This window comes from Carassius auratus, chromosome 6, assembly GCF_003368295.1.
Source record: "Carassius auratus strain Wakin chromosome 6, ASM336829v1, whole genome shotgun sequence".
In the NCBI taxonomy this organism is placed as follows: Eukaryota; Metazoa; Chordata; class Actinopteri; order Cypriniformes; family Cyprinidae; genus Carassius; species Carassius auratus.
Window position 1 is genome coordinate 24478599 of NC_039248.1, and position 15000 is coordinate 24493598.

Below are 15000 nucleotides of genomic sequence, written 5' to 3' on the forward strand. Positions count from 1 at the left end.
AGTGTTGATTCTTCAGAAAACCAAACGCTCATCTGATCAGACCCAGCTCACGGCCAGCTCAACTTCCTCTTCACAGGAGGAAGACACCAGCGATGCTCTGTTTTTCTCGCTCAAACCGTTTGTGTCAATAAGGAAGTTGAGTTGTGAAGGGTGTGAAAGTCAAAATCACACGTGCATGAAGGAAGCTCTTCTTTAACCGACAGACTCCGTCGTCTGTGGCTTCATTCACACACAGTTCTGATCAAACGCGCTTCTGTTCACACACACTCCACTTACAAACCAGACTGAGCTCGTTCCAGAACTCTGCAGTCCAGATATATTACATGCAGGGTTCCTACGGGGTTTGGAAAAGTATGGGTTTTAATTTAATTTGGAAAAGTATGGAAAAAACAATGCAGAGTATAGAAAAATATTGTGCCTATTTAGTTTTTTATAATAGAGTTTAATGAAAATACATTTACTATACAAAAGTTTGGATACATTAGGGGTAATATTTTATCAAACTTACATTTATTTATCAAAATTTTATTTAAAATATATTTTATGCAATGCTGATTTATTATCAATGTTGGAAACCTGTGATACTTTTTCAGGATTATTTGATGAATAAAAAGTTTTAAAAAGAACAGCATTTATTTAAAATATAACTTGTGTAATAAAATACACTACCATTCAAAAGCTTGAGGTCAGTATTAAGCAAGGATTTGTTAAACAGAAACAGTGGTAGCAAAGTTTGATATTGTTAGAGAACATCTCTATTATAGAACGATTCGACGACCAGTGAAAACATAGGGAGACGAGAGATCCAATCGCAGGTATGTTTATTGGGATAATGCAATTTCGTCGTCAGACAAGCCAGGGTCAAATCCAGAAATGCAGTCCAAACAAACAAAATAACAAAACAAGGAAAGGAACAGGAAAGGAAAGGAAACGGTACGGGAACTCAGAATGTAAGAATGGAGGAATCTCGGGGAACAAGAAGACTGACTCATCGAACGGTAACACAAAACAGGCAGACCCAGAGGGAGGTGGACCAAAGGAGGTTCAGGGGGAGGGACGGAGGGCCAGGCTAACAGAGCGGAACAGACAGAAAAAAACACAGAAAACAAAAAACACAAAACATAAGTCCATGAAGTACATCAAGTGGCACCCACCAGGGCGGAACAGAGGGCCACCACTACCCTGTGGTCAGGACGAGAACCCCCCAGGGCGGAGCAGAAGACCACCACCAACGTGTGGTCAGGGCGGAGCAGAAGACCACCACGTCATTGTGGTCGAGGCCGGAGTCCCCCAGGGCGGAGCAGAAGACCACCACAATCATGTGGTCAGGGCGGAAGCCCCCAAGGGCGGAGCATAAGACCACCAAACCATGTGGTCAGGACGAGAGCCCCCCAGGGCAGATCAGAAGACCACCACGTCCGTGTGGTCGAGATCGGAGTCCCCCAGGGCGGAGCAGAAGACCATCTCAACCTTGTGGTCGGGGCCGAAGACCCCCAGGGCGGAGCAGAAGACCACCACATCCGTGTGGCCGGACCAACAGGAGGATGAGTCTGATTGGGCAAGTCTGAAACAAAGAATCTGAACAAGTTAAGAGTAGCCTCCGTGGCCAAAACAGGATCTGTCGTGTGCTCAAAGAGTTCGACTGGGACCTGATGAGGCTCTGGCAACCCTATGGTGTTTAGACTGGATTCCAGAAGATAAATGCTGACTTGACTCTGCTCCTGAAGATCATTGGTGGTCTGACTCTGCTCATGAAGATCATTGGTGACTTGCATTTTTTCATGGAGATCATTGGTGACTTGCATTTGTTCTTGAAGATCACCGGTGACTTGACTCTGTCCTTGAAGATCACGGGTGACTTGACTTGACTCTGGAAGGTCATCGGTGACTAGCCCTGACTCTGCAAGGTCATCAGTGACTAGCCCTGACTCTGGAGGGTCAACGGTGACTAGCCCTGACTCTGGAAGGTCCTCGGTGACTGGCCCTGACTCTGAAAGTTCAGCAGTGATTAGCCCTGACTCTGGGAGGTCAACGGTGACTAGCCCTGACTCTGGAGGGTCAACGGTGACTAGCCCTGACTCTGGAAGGTCCTCGGTGACTGGCCCTGACTCTGGAAGTTCAGCAGTGATTAGCCCTGACTCTGGGAGGTCAACGGTGACTAGCCCTGACTCTGGAAGTTCAGCAGTGACTAGCCCTGACTCTGGAAGTTCAGCAGTGACTAGCCCTGACTCTGGAAGTTCAGCAGTGACTAGCCCTGACTCTGGAAGGTCATCGGTGACTAGCCCTGACTCTGGAGGGTCAACGGTGACTAGCCCTGACTCTAGAAGGTCCTTGGTGACTGGCCCTGACTCTGGAAGTTCAGCAGTGACTAGCCCTGACTCTGGAAGTTCAGCAGTGACTAGCCCTGACTCTGGAGGGTCATCGGTGACTAGCCCTGACTCTGGAGGGTCATCGGTGACTAGCCCTGACTCTGGAGGGTCATCAGTGACTAGCCCTGACTCTGGAGGGTCATCAGTGACTAGCCCTGACTCTGGAGGGTCATCGGTGACTGGCCCTGACTCTGGAAGTTCAGCAGTGATTAGCCCTGACTCTGGAAGGTCATCTGTGACTAGCCCTGACTCTGGAGGGTCATCGGTGACTAGCCCTTACTCTGGAGGGTCATCGGTGACTAGCCCTGACTCTGGAGGGTCATCCGGAACCTGACTCAACTCTGGAAAGTCAATGGGCACCTGACTCGACTCTGGAAGGTCAACAGGAATCTGACTTGATTCTGGGGAATCAACTGGAACGTGACTCGACACTGGATGGTCAACCGGACACTGACTCAACTCTGGAGGGTCAGCTGTGGCTGTCATCCTGTGAAGAGGCATTGGGCAAGCAGCCATGACTCTGGACAGGTGGCCATCTTGTGCTGTGGTGCTGTGATGGCAACCATCCCACCGGAAGAGACAGGAGTGGCTGGGGCATCCCACGGAAGCCTATGCTGCAAATAGTACACAAATTCCCAGAACTCAAGTGTGTCTAAATGCGCCATTTCCTCATGAGGAACTGGGTCATCCAGCCCGCTGTTAAAATAATCCTTAAGGGCCGCGTCATTGTATCCCATGCCCTCGGCCAGGGACCAGAACACCTGTGCCAAGGCACCCACCTCATTGCCCTCTTGGCGGAGGGCGGTCAACTTCAGATATTTCACTCTCCGCTCCGCCATCCTGGCTGGGGAACGGAAAACATCAAAAGACATACCGCTGGTTCCTTGTGTTACAGAGTCCTTCTGTCATGATTCGACGACCACTGAAAACAAAGGGAAACGAGAGATCCAATCGCAGGTATGTTTATTGGGATAATCCGAATTCGCCGTCAGACAAGCCAGGGTCAAAACCAGAAATGCAGTCCAAACATACAAAATAACAAAACAAGGAAGGGAATAGGAAAGGAAAGGAAACTGAACGGGAACTCAGAATGTGAATTCATGTCCGTCATTCAGTATGCCCTTGCCTTGTGTTCGTGTTTTGTTTTCATGTTGGATTGTTATTCTGGTTTTGACCCATGCCTGGATTGTGTTATTCTCTTTGGATTACCCCTAAATAAACACGTACTCGCATTTGGAACTCTCGCCGTGTTTCCTTGTATCCCGGTCGTGACATATTTTTAATAAATGCTGTTAAATTTTTTATTTATCAATGAACCCCCCAAAAGTATCACAGGATACAAAAGTAAATAAATAAATAAAGCTGCACAAATGTTTCCAATATTGATAATAAATCAGCATATTAGAATGATTTCTTAATGATCATGTGACACAGAAGACTTCAGTAATGATGCTAAAAAACACAGCTTTGATCACAGAAATAAATTATATTTAAAGTATATTGAAATAGAAAAACATTATTTTAAATTGCAATAATATTTCACAATATTATAGTTTTTTTCTGTATTTTTGATCAAATAAATGCCGGTTTGATGAGCAGAAGACACTTTCATAATGCTGCATTATCATCAAAAATAGTAATATAATTTTGCACGCCTAAACTTCACACAACAGTCTTGTAGGTGGCGCTTCATTAACTATGATAGTTTCATGAAATAGTAAACAGTGAAACATATTTAAATAAGTGAACTGAAACTAATTACCATTCTCGCGACTTTCGATGCTGCACAGTTTTGCGCAGTGCTTTTTTTGTCATTTAACATCCATTTTCTCAGTGATGTAATTTGATTTATAAAATGAGAAAACCGCAGATCCAGATTGCTCCACAAATGTAATCTCCTCTGTTCATGTAATTTTTAACTGATTTCAGAAAGTAAAAGTTTATTTAGTTTATTGTTCCCTAAAGCGACAGATATGTAAATATAAACAGAGATTTTTTGACTTTTGAGCTATTAAGTATTGTTTTGTACACACTGTCATATTCATTTTAATTAAAATGCATGTGAATGAAGGTCAAATTGTAAGCACTTTTAACACTACCAGTCTTTTTTTATAGACCCTTGAGCTTGGCACATTTTGTCATCAGCCCATTTTGTGTCATGGTTTCTGTGCTGTCACACAGGATGTTAAGTTGATATTAGAGGAAATACAATAAGGGAAGCCAATTTCTGAGCAAGTAGATCTCTGTTCATCTCAGTCCATGTGCATGCATGCGATCGTTTTAATCATAGTGATGCACAAAGGAAACAGGTTATATAAAACTATAAACTGTAATGCATAAGCATGCAAAAAAATCCCATGTGCATGTGAATAGATTCTCGAGGACATGCACACAAGAAAAAGTTTATTAATATTATATTTATTTTTATTTTAGGGACTCTGTAGGTTGAGAAAATCAATGAAAAAAAAAACCCTGAGAAAATAAATATATTTATTATTATATTGTCTCATTGATGAAAATTAATCAAAAGAAAATTAGTTAATAAATTATATTTATTTAATGATTTTAATTATTAATAAACTGTCTGCTGTTGCATGAACAGGATATTTAACATATTTTAATTATGTAATATATTTTATAATTTTTTATATTGTTATTTTTCATTTAAATTTTTAAATTGTGATAATTTTGATTAGATTTAATTATTTTTGTTTGTTTTATGTGTTTTTATCCCAAACAGTTAACATTTGTTATGTTCAGATCGTTGCCAATGTCACATTTATATTTTCTATTTAATCTTACATTTTTCATCTAATACTTTTATTTTATTTTATTTCAGCTTCACCTTGAATTAATGAAAATGTTTTTATTCATATTACGTTAATAATAGCAACACCGGCAATCACCCAGTATTAAGCACTTTTGTCAATCCCAAACCATTAACTGTCTGAAAGCTCAGCACAAAAATCTGTTAGTAGAGACTTAATAAATAAATAAATCTTCAGAGATTATAATTCCTCTTCTAATCCTTGACATGAGCAGATTATTTTGCACCAGCCCAAGCAATCTCTGTGACTGTGAGCTTCCAGTGTGTTTCTAATGCTCTTTGTTCATATAATCTCTCTTTAATGGACTTCTTTTAAACAGTAGATCATTAGATAGATGATGTACTCTCACACACACATACACACACACACACACACACACACACAGTACCCTGTGCATTGAGCTGCTTCCTGAGTTCTGTAATGGGAGCGACAGGTGCCTGATGTCACGCTGAACCATCCCGACCTAAACACACACCAAACAGAGATGCACAAGTGCATTAGAAAAGGCCTGCATGCATATTCAGAATTTATAGGTCCTCAAGAAAATAAAATGTTTATTCTCATTATTTGCTGGTTAATTGCAAATTAAATGCACATAAATTTGTGCTGAGAAGATCACTGTTGATCAAAGTCACTGTTGTGTCAAATGGAGAATTGCATTGAATTGATGTGACAAAAAGTGCATTTTGATTCAACATGACATAAATAATGATAATAAAATAAACAAAGCAAATATGCATTGAAATATGACATTAAAAATATGAATATGAATCATCTTAATATAAAACTAAAACTGCCACTAGGTCTTAATGAGTGAAATATTGAATCATTTACCGAACCGATTCATTCAAACTGCTAAATCATTCAGATTCACAAAGCAAATGACTCTTATGAATGAGTCATTGAATCACTGAATCATTCAGTTCATTTAAAACGCTGAATCATTCAGAAATGAATCTACTGTAGTGACTCTTTATGAATGATTCACTGAATCACTGACTCAAACAGCTAATTCCATCATAAACAAAGCAGATTGAATCACTGACTCACTCGGTTCATTCAAAACTGTTGATTCATTCAGTCTGCGTGTTGCTCAGGGACGCTCAACAGTTCTGCTGTGGTTTTGATTGCAACTATTTTCATTGGTGAAATTGAGCAAAAAAAGACAATATTGAACTTGTTTATTGAAGCGTTGTATAACATCAGTATCACATTTGCAGTGGTGCAGATATTAGGGATAAACATCTCTCTTGTGCGTGTAATTTTGTTTAAATATATAATATGCAATAAATATAAAAGGGGCATTTTAAACTCAAATTTTCAAAATATATAATATACCACATGATGCAATGTTTTATTTTGTCTTTGGAAAGTTACAAGCTGTTAATGAAAAGATATAGAAAATAAAGTCTCAGAGCCACGCCTTCCTAAAACGCATCATTTAGACACGCCCACAAGATTTGCATAACTCCACCCAAATGTTTACACACCGAAAGAAGGCATAACTTTTATTCTTGCTGTAGTGTTGTTGTCGTGGAGATGCTGTGTGTTTCCAAATATGGTGAGGGGCGTAACATTCTGTCACATGTTTGAGGTCTTCAGCCAATCAACAGTGCACTGGATAGCTGGCCCAATCAGAGCACACCACACTTTTTTTTTTTCAGAACGATGAGCTTTGTAAAAATCAACACCAAATATACAAAATGATGTTCCTGGTCTGGGATCTGATTGGTTGCCAACCTTGTTTTGGTGGGCGTGGCTTTCGCGGGCTCGGCGCGGAGGTTTCCACGAGCGCTCCTCGGTAACGGTGTTGATGTAGTAACAGCGTCCAGTTCTGAAGTCACAGTATTGATCCCACAGCTGCAGCCTCTGCAGGGGTCGTTGACCCAGCAACGGCTTGGGAGGCTCCGCCCACTGCCGCTTCCCCTGCTCTGACAGGGAACTCTGGGAAATGTAGGCAGATGATGAAATCTGAGGAGAGACACATTTAATACTTTGATTTTTTCAATTATAGTTGATCTTTTTAGTTTCCATTTAATTTTAGTAATTTATGTTTTTTTTGTTGATTTATTTGTAAACATTTCTATATAGATGTATTTTTTTATTTCAGTTTAAGTTCGTAATTTTAATTTTTAATATTATTTAAGCATCATTTCAGTCATTTCAATTACACGTATTTCATGTAATGTTTTGCATTGTTTTTGTTTCATTTTATGAAGTTGTAATTTTAGTTGTAATTTAAGTAATTGTACTTCAATTTTATTTATGTATATATATATATATATATATATATTACTAAAATTAAAACTACTAGCAATCGTTTTTAGTAATTTAAAAAAAATTTTAACTAAATAAAATACAAAACTTTGCATGAAAACTGGAGAAATTGGAAACTGAAATAACTGAAATAATACTTATATTACTTAAACTGATTTCATAGAATCTTATTTCATATCTTTATTTAAAAAAAAATATATATATATTTTTTACAATTTCAATTTTTAAATGATATGTAGCCATTATTTTATTTCAGCTTGATCAATTTAAGGATGATTTGTAATAGTTTCAGTGAACAATAACTACATTGTGCATGAAATCAATCTCAGCGAGGGAAAGTTCAACCGTAAACGCTGATGTAATTCTGCTTTCAAAACCTTGTTTTGTTTCAGTAACACTCACTGAGCCAATCACGGGATTTAAAACATGTTTAAAAAGCAGTTAGTGCAGTTGTGTTTTGGTTCATGCAATCATGATTTCTGATGCAATCCTCTTAGTGTGTGTCTAATGTGTGTATGTGAGACTAATCAGCACGTATGCAAGCTTATCCAGGTCTAAAGGTGGACGGAGTTGAACTTGAGAGTGCAGTTTGGGACTACAAGTGAGCGTTGTGTGCCAGTGTGGTTACAGACGTGCATGCACTAAGTAAGAATACAGCTTGAAGCCACAACTGTCAAAAGGAAGTGACCTAAAACACAGACATGCATGACAATATGAACAATACAGAGAGAGAGAAAAGGAAGAAAAGCCATTAGAAGCCACTGAACAATAAAACGGCTGATTGTAAAAGGTTTGCTGATGTCACTGAGTGCACTTAAAAGCTCTGACTGATGGATTAGGGTGCGTTTCTGTGCTGTGAATCTCAGAGGGATGTTTTCTGAGGTGATCTGGATTATATAACTCATCTCTGTGAAGCCATACGGCCATGTGTGAGCGGGACGAGCGTCATGCCACAGACAAACAGCAGGTGTCTCTCTCTCTGACTCCTGGAGCACGATGTGTGTGTCTATATAGATATATAGAGAGACAGATAGATAGCTTCTGGAAACAAACGCTCCTCAAAAGATCCTGAGGATCAGATTTGAGACTCTAAAACATGATTGATGGAGAATCAAGTAAAGCTGAGCTGCTTCAGTCCAGGAAGAGTTCATCTGGAGATATTACTGACCTTATTCTGACCTTTACTTGATCACAATCACTCAAGATTTGAGTCGAGAAGCTTGTACACGCTTGTACAAATACACTAAAAGAGCTTTGACTGATAAAAACTCTAAACTATCGATTAGAACACAGAAGACATGCAGTAGATTGTTTTAACAGCAATGTTTGATCATTTAGAGCCATAGAACAGTGTAATAAAGTGTGTGTGTGTGTGTGTGTGTGTGTGTGTGCGTGTGTGTGTGTGTGTGTGTGTGCGTGTGCCATCTTTAAATGTCCACTGAGCATGAGACTGAAGTGACGGTTTTATTGTGCACATCCAGAGTGATGTCACTTCCTGTCAGCTTCTATGTGGCAATGCTCTGATCTCAGAGAGCTGTTGAACATCAGAGCAATGATCATCTAAACAGCTGAAATCTTCATGTTTTAATATTAGAAATGGCCAACGATATTTGATATCGATGCTTTGTTTGTAATTAGGATCACAAAAATGTTGAAATGTAACATTGTTAATCTGCAGTTTAATGTCTGCAGTTTAATGTCAAACTGATCGAGATGCCAATCAAATCAAAGTGGGCGGGGCTTACATGTTCACAGAGACTGAATATGATGCTTCTGTTTTAACAGTGAGGTTAGGTGACAGTTGCTAAACATTTAATATTTGGCAGGTGTTTTAAAATGGAAATGTTCTTTATGGTTCTTTATGGAACCATTTAAACAAAAAGGTTATTCTAATGAATTAAATTTAAATGCTAAATTTAAGTATAAAAATAGATAATACCAATTCAGCTCAACCAGTTACCAAGCAATGCTTAACTTTAACCTAAATAAACTGAATTGTTTTCAGAATAAACAGAGTTGTGCTGATTCTGAGTTATTTCAATAAATGCATGTAGAAAAATTAGATTTTATGATTTAAATACCATTTTAAAAGCAGACAGGGTTAACCACTGATTACTGTCAAAATCATTCATCACTTGAATTAAGATTATAATAACTTAATTTAAAGCACAGCCACCACAAAATCAGACTTTAGCATCTATTTTCACTTAGAGATCATTCGGAAGTTACATACAGATTTAAAGTCATAACAACAAATAGTTTAATATCTGTGATACTGTTTTTGAAATCAGATCATAGTTATGACTGGAAACACCGATAGCTAACAATGCCTTGGAAAAAACTGTTAATCTATAAAAATAACTATCAAAACTTCATTTTTGATTAGTAATATGCATTGCTAAGAATTAATTTGAACAACTTTTAAGATGATTTTGCTCCCTCAGATTCCAGATTTTCAAATAGTTGTATCTCAGACAGATATTGTCCTCCAAACAAACCACACATCACTGGAGAGATGAATTATGCATGATGTATAAGTCACCTGTATGAGTACCTGTGTGTGTCTGTGAGTGGCTGTGCTCATGTTCCAGGTGCAGGATGTAGTCGGGGCCTGGTTCTGGTATGGGTTCTGGGGAAGGTTGCTGGAGCTTTGGCTGCGGGCGATCGGGACGCCCGGAACCGAGAGGTGACCCGAGGGCGAGGCTGAATAACCGGAGTAGGGTAACGTCGGGAAACGTCCTCCTGCTGAAACTCTGCCGGCGTGTTTGTCCATCAAGACACTGCTGAAGTTTAGGTTTTCCATGGAACGACAGAACTGCTTATCAGGCGCTGAGAGGAACCACAGACAACACGGGCTTATTAGACCTTAAAGAGACCTTTAAGAGACCAGTCATCCAGAAATGAAACCGGTATCGTTACTTAAAGAAACCTTCAGGAGATCTCTACCTGAAATATGAAATATTAAAATTCTGTCATGAATTACTCACCCTCATGTCGTTCCAAACCTCTAAGGCCTTCGTTCATCTCCAGAACACAAATTAAGATGTTTGTGATGATCTCCGAGAGCTCTCTGAGCCTCCATAGACAGCAAGGATCCTAACACGATCAATGCACAGAAACGTAGCACGATTTCATTAAAATAATCCACGTGACATCAGGGGTTCAACCGTTATTTTACAGAGCTACGAGAATACTTTTGTATGCAAAGTAAACAAAAATAACTTTTTGCGACAATTTGTTTTTTCATGTCACCCTATATCGCCATTTTGGACGGTATCGCATATGTAACCAAAAATATTTTGTATCTAATAAAATGAAATAAAAATTGATAGAAAACAAAAAAGATTAGAGAAGCTAGTGAATGTTTTTTTAAAACAAGAACTAATGAATAGAGTGTGAGTCTTAAAGGGTTAAATTATAGAAAACTTAAAGATGGCTAATTACGGTTGAACACTGATGTCACATGGATTATGCTTTGTTTCTGTGCGTTCATCCTTGCCGTCCATGGAGGGTCAAAGAGCTCTCGGAGTTCATCAGAAACATCTTAATTTGTGTTCTGAAGATGAACGAAGGTTTTACAGGTTTGGAATGGCATGCTTGCTTACTTACGCCTATTACCCCTACTGGTGCATGGGCCACTGACAAGGGTTCTCAAGACATCAGTGTCAGTTCCACCCTGTTTATTTATGATCCTGCCAAGGTATGTGAAGTCATTTCCTGCTTCTCATGCTGGGTGTGGGAAAGAAAGGTCAAGTCGTCCAACAAAGTCAAGGTAATCCAGCTGGTTCCATAGAGTCCACTGGATGCCGTTTTGCTTTTCCGCTGTGGCCATTTTCAGGACCCAATCGATGGACAGCAGGAACAAAAATGGTGACAGCAAACAACCCTGAGGCACTCCTGTTTGTACCAGGAAGGCGTCTGTGAGTTGACCGCTGTGGACCACTCTACAAGTCAATCTTGTAAGAGCTCCTGGTGATGTTTGTGAGTTTCTCCAGCACCCCATAACATCTAAGCAGCCTCCAAAGTGATCGAATGCTTTCTAAAAGTCAATCAAATTGACGTACAGAGATGAGTTCCACTCAAGAGACTGTTCCAGGATGATGCACAGAGTCCGTACATGATCTATCTCTGCGAAAGCCAGACTGTTGGTCATAGCTGGGAGTCCTTGTAGAATCCTGTTAAAAACCTTCCCTGGGATGGATACTAGTATAACCCCTCTACAGTCAGAACAGCTTGAGTTGCCTTTCCTTGCTATCTCAATGAGATAACCCTCTATCCATTCTGTGGGGACTTGTTTGTCTTCCCAAATCTTCTTAAGAAGGGGAAGGAGCATCTCTACTGTAGTCTCTGTGTTAGTCTTTAATGCCTCTGCTGCAGGTCCTACTGCCTTACCACTTTTCAATTTCATTATGTCTTTACAGATTTCTTCCTTTGTTGGTGCACTACAGGCTCCTGGCAAATCTCTGTTTGCTGGTTGGATATCTGGTGGCTCCTGTGGAGCTAGTGTTTTAGTGTCCGGCCCATCTTCTCTTCTGTCCTTCATTCTTATATATCTGTTTTGAGTTCTTGTCTTTCACTGGTCTGCATACAAGTCTTTCATGTTTCTATTTCTGGCTGCTTCTTCTGCTACTAGAGTATCTACGTAGTTCATTTGATCCACCTTTATACTTTTATTGGGCCTTTGCTTTCTCTGCACATGTGTGGCAGCTGTTGTTTTATTGCGCTTTCTTCTCTTTTCTACGTTGTTTTCTTCAAAGAGTCTATTGAGATCCACTCCTTTTGATTGTACTTTAGCGAGCCGAAGACTTCTTGCCAGGTTTTCTTCATCGCCTCATTTACCGTCTTCCATTTCTTGCCTACCGTTTCCTTATCATTTGTAGTTGCAGGACTATGTTTGCAAGTATCATTTTAAACTCCCTCCAGTTTGGTTGAATCCCTCGGAATCGCTGCTGTGTTGAATCTATATCTCCGATTTGTCTCTCTTGTCCAATTTCCCCTAAGTTTTTCCCCTGAGTCCATTTACCATTTACAAGGAGATAGTGGTCCGAGGCAACATCAACACTTCGTCTGACATGGTGGAGAGGTCCAGTGATATCCAAGTAGCCTTGTGTATTTGTCTGTGAGGGAAGATGCTTCCTCCTATCTCTTGATTTCAAATGTCAGCAAACCTCTCTCCATTTTCACTTATCTCCCCAAGGACTCTCGTCCCGTGACCTCCTCACATCCAAAGTTGCGTCTCCTGATCTTTGCATTAAAATCTCCCTTTACCATGGTGATGTCTCTTCAGTGAGTGATTGTCAGTGATGGTTTGCAATCTGTTGTAAAATCTTCCGTGCTGTCATTTGTTGCGGCATAACACTGGAGATGCTATAAAGCTGGGTAGAAAAAGACAGACACTGGAAGCCTCCAGGATGAACACCTCTGTAGCAAAATCTTTTTTTTTTTGGGGAGGGGCTGCTATCTCTTTGCCAAACCCTCTTTCTTTTACATCTGGGCTTGGGACCGGCAACGGTGGAATGACATAAGGGTGAGTAACTGATGACAGAATACATTTGTTTGGGTGAACTAATCCTTTAATGTATCGACCCCAAACTTGAATGGTAGTGCATATATAAAGATGAGATCTACCTGAGCCATGCGTTTGCATGCAGGGTGTGAGGGAACCTCGTGGAATCATCTTGAAGTTCTCTGATGCTGATTGGCTGGAGGGCAGCAAGGGGCGGGACTGGCTGACCGGCAGCTCAATGACGTATGTGGCCGGCACATATATGGGTTTGACCTTCGCGCCGACCCCGATCCTCCGCGCCTGCCACCAGTCCGCATTGGTCTTCCTCAGCAGCAGAAAGCGCTCGCCCTCGTGTATGGAGACCAGACGGCCGTCGGTGGCACGGTACGAGTAATCATACTGAGCCTCCAGAACCACAGTACTGCCCAGCCTGGACCCCGAGATCACGGTTCCCCGGTGCCAGCTTCCCGACAGCATGGTTCCCCTCAGAGACACACGGAGGGTGATCGTTGGACAAGGACACCACTGGAGCGAGACGACGTGAGTGCCATGATCTGAAACAGAAAAGGCTTGTTACACTCACAATACAATGTACTGACATTATGCCAGTAATCACAGAAATGTAGCATTGCACCACTTGTTTGTTATATTTGACAAAATTTAGAAAATAATACAATTAATCTTTGCACACCCGATGGTAATCAGTTGGTGCATAGGAGATAAAGACCAAAACGGTCAAAATGGAAAAGCAAATGCTGCACACTATCAAACTATACAAAAAGTATCAAAAATGTGTATTTACAACGTTTAATCAGAAATTACTTAAACTAATACCAAATGGTCATTATCAGTGTGGTAATTGGGCTCATTGCAAGAATGCATCAAAAACTTGGATTTGCACTTGTGGGCATGAACAATGAAGCACTATTTAATGTGATGTTATAATGCATGTAGGTTTGTGTTGATGATGTCACTCTAATTTTAGAAACACATTTTCACCTTGTCATGTGTACAGAACATGCACCTGTGAAGCATTGCTATTCCTATTGGCACAGAGATTTGGAAATATTGTGTTTTTAGTTTGAGCACTTTTACAAACAAGTTCATGAATCTTTCAGAATTGTTATAATACTCTGCATTTCAACTGTATGAAATGTTCCTGAGATGTGATCTTCATCCAATATTAAATACATATACAGTATGATAACACATACTTTAGGGAAAAATATGGATAAACTCAGCAAATGCACAGATTGGTCACAATTAATTTTTACACGTGGTTTAGTTTGTAATTACATGGTTGAAGATACCTGAGGAAGGTCATGTGACTGAAATGTCTTAAATAAACATTATTAAATACACAATAAAGCCATTGGCTTATTTCTATTGTGGTCCTTTTAAAACGTGTTCCTGTAGCTCAATTGGTAGAGCATTGTGTTAGCAGCACAAGGTTGTGGGTTTGATTCCCAGGGAGCACATGCTAGGTAAAAAATGTTAGCCTGAATGCACCGTAAGTCGCTTTTAGCGTCTGATAAATGTAAAATGTAAAATAGGACGAACAAATCATAAATGAAGTGCAATCCACATCAAGTTCAGAAACTCACCAAACAAACGTCAAAACATTGATGATATAAGAAAAAAATGTTTAGCTTAACTTTATACTATCAACTTGTATCTCTTGAATAAACTCAGGTAATTTATTCCAAGCAACAGAGCTAGCATATACGCTAGCATTTTCCTCATTTAACTCTTAAACCTGCAAAAAAAAAAATCATTACTACTTGCCCTTGTAGTAAGACAGTAAACCTCTCTTACGAGCACATCATATTCTAATAGAGACTTTAACAGTGAATGGGTGCCGTCAGAATGAGAGTCCAAACAGCTGATAAAAACATCACAATAATCCACAGCAGTCCAGTCCATCAGTGAGAATCAGGAGAAGATAAAAGATGATTATTGTAATGTTTTTTCAGCTGTTTGGACTCATTTTGACGGCACCCATGCACTGCAGAGCATCCAT

At 39.9% G+C, this 15000-nt stretch overlaps 2 protein-coding genes across 4 annotated transcripts in view; both read right to left on the reverse strand.

Moving 5' to 3' along the window:
* Positions 1–7053, reverse strand: part of LOC113102944 (rho GTPase-activating protein 15-like) — a 25849-nt gene extending 18796 nt beyond the window's left edge. The window contains exons 1-2 of one of the 3 annotated variants that reach the window (XM_026265894.1): positions 6938–7053; positions 5586–5660 (exon numbers count right to left, since the gene is read on the reverse strand). In XM_026265894.1, coding sequence (XP_026121679.1) covers positions 5586–5654 — 69 coding nt within the window. In that variant the 5' untranslated portion in view covers positions 5655–5660; positions 6938–7053. Of the gene's footprint in view, positions 135–5585; positions 5661–6247; positions 6315–6937 lie in introns of those variants that run through there. The other 2 variants (XM_026265889.1, XM_026265898.1) reach the window with 2 other exon arrangements.
* Positions 6796–15000, reverse strand: part of LOC113088980 (rho GTPase-activating protein 9-like) — a 15369-nt gene continuing 7164 nt past the window's right edge. Inside the window, exons 2-5 of the mRNA XM_026255880.1 lie at positions 13103–13534; positions 10029–10303; positions 6938–7168; positions 6796–6822 (exon numbers count right to left, since the gene is read on the reverse strand). Coding sequence (XP_026111665.1) covers positions 6796–6822; positions 6938–7168; positions 10029–10303; positions 13103–13457 — 888 coding nt within the window. The 5' untranslated portion in view covers positions 13458–13534. The remainder of the gene's footprint in view (positions 6823–6937; positions 7169–10028; positions 10304–13102; positions 13535–15000) is intronic.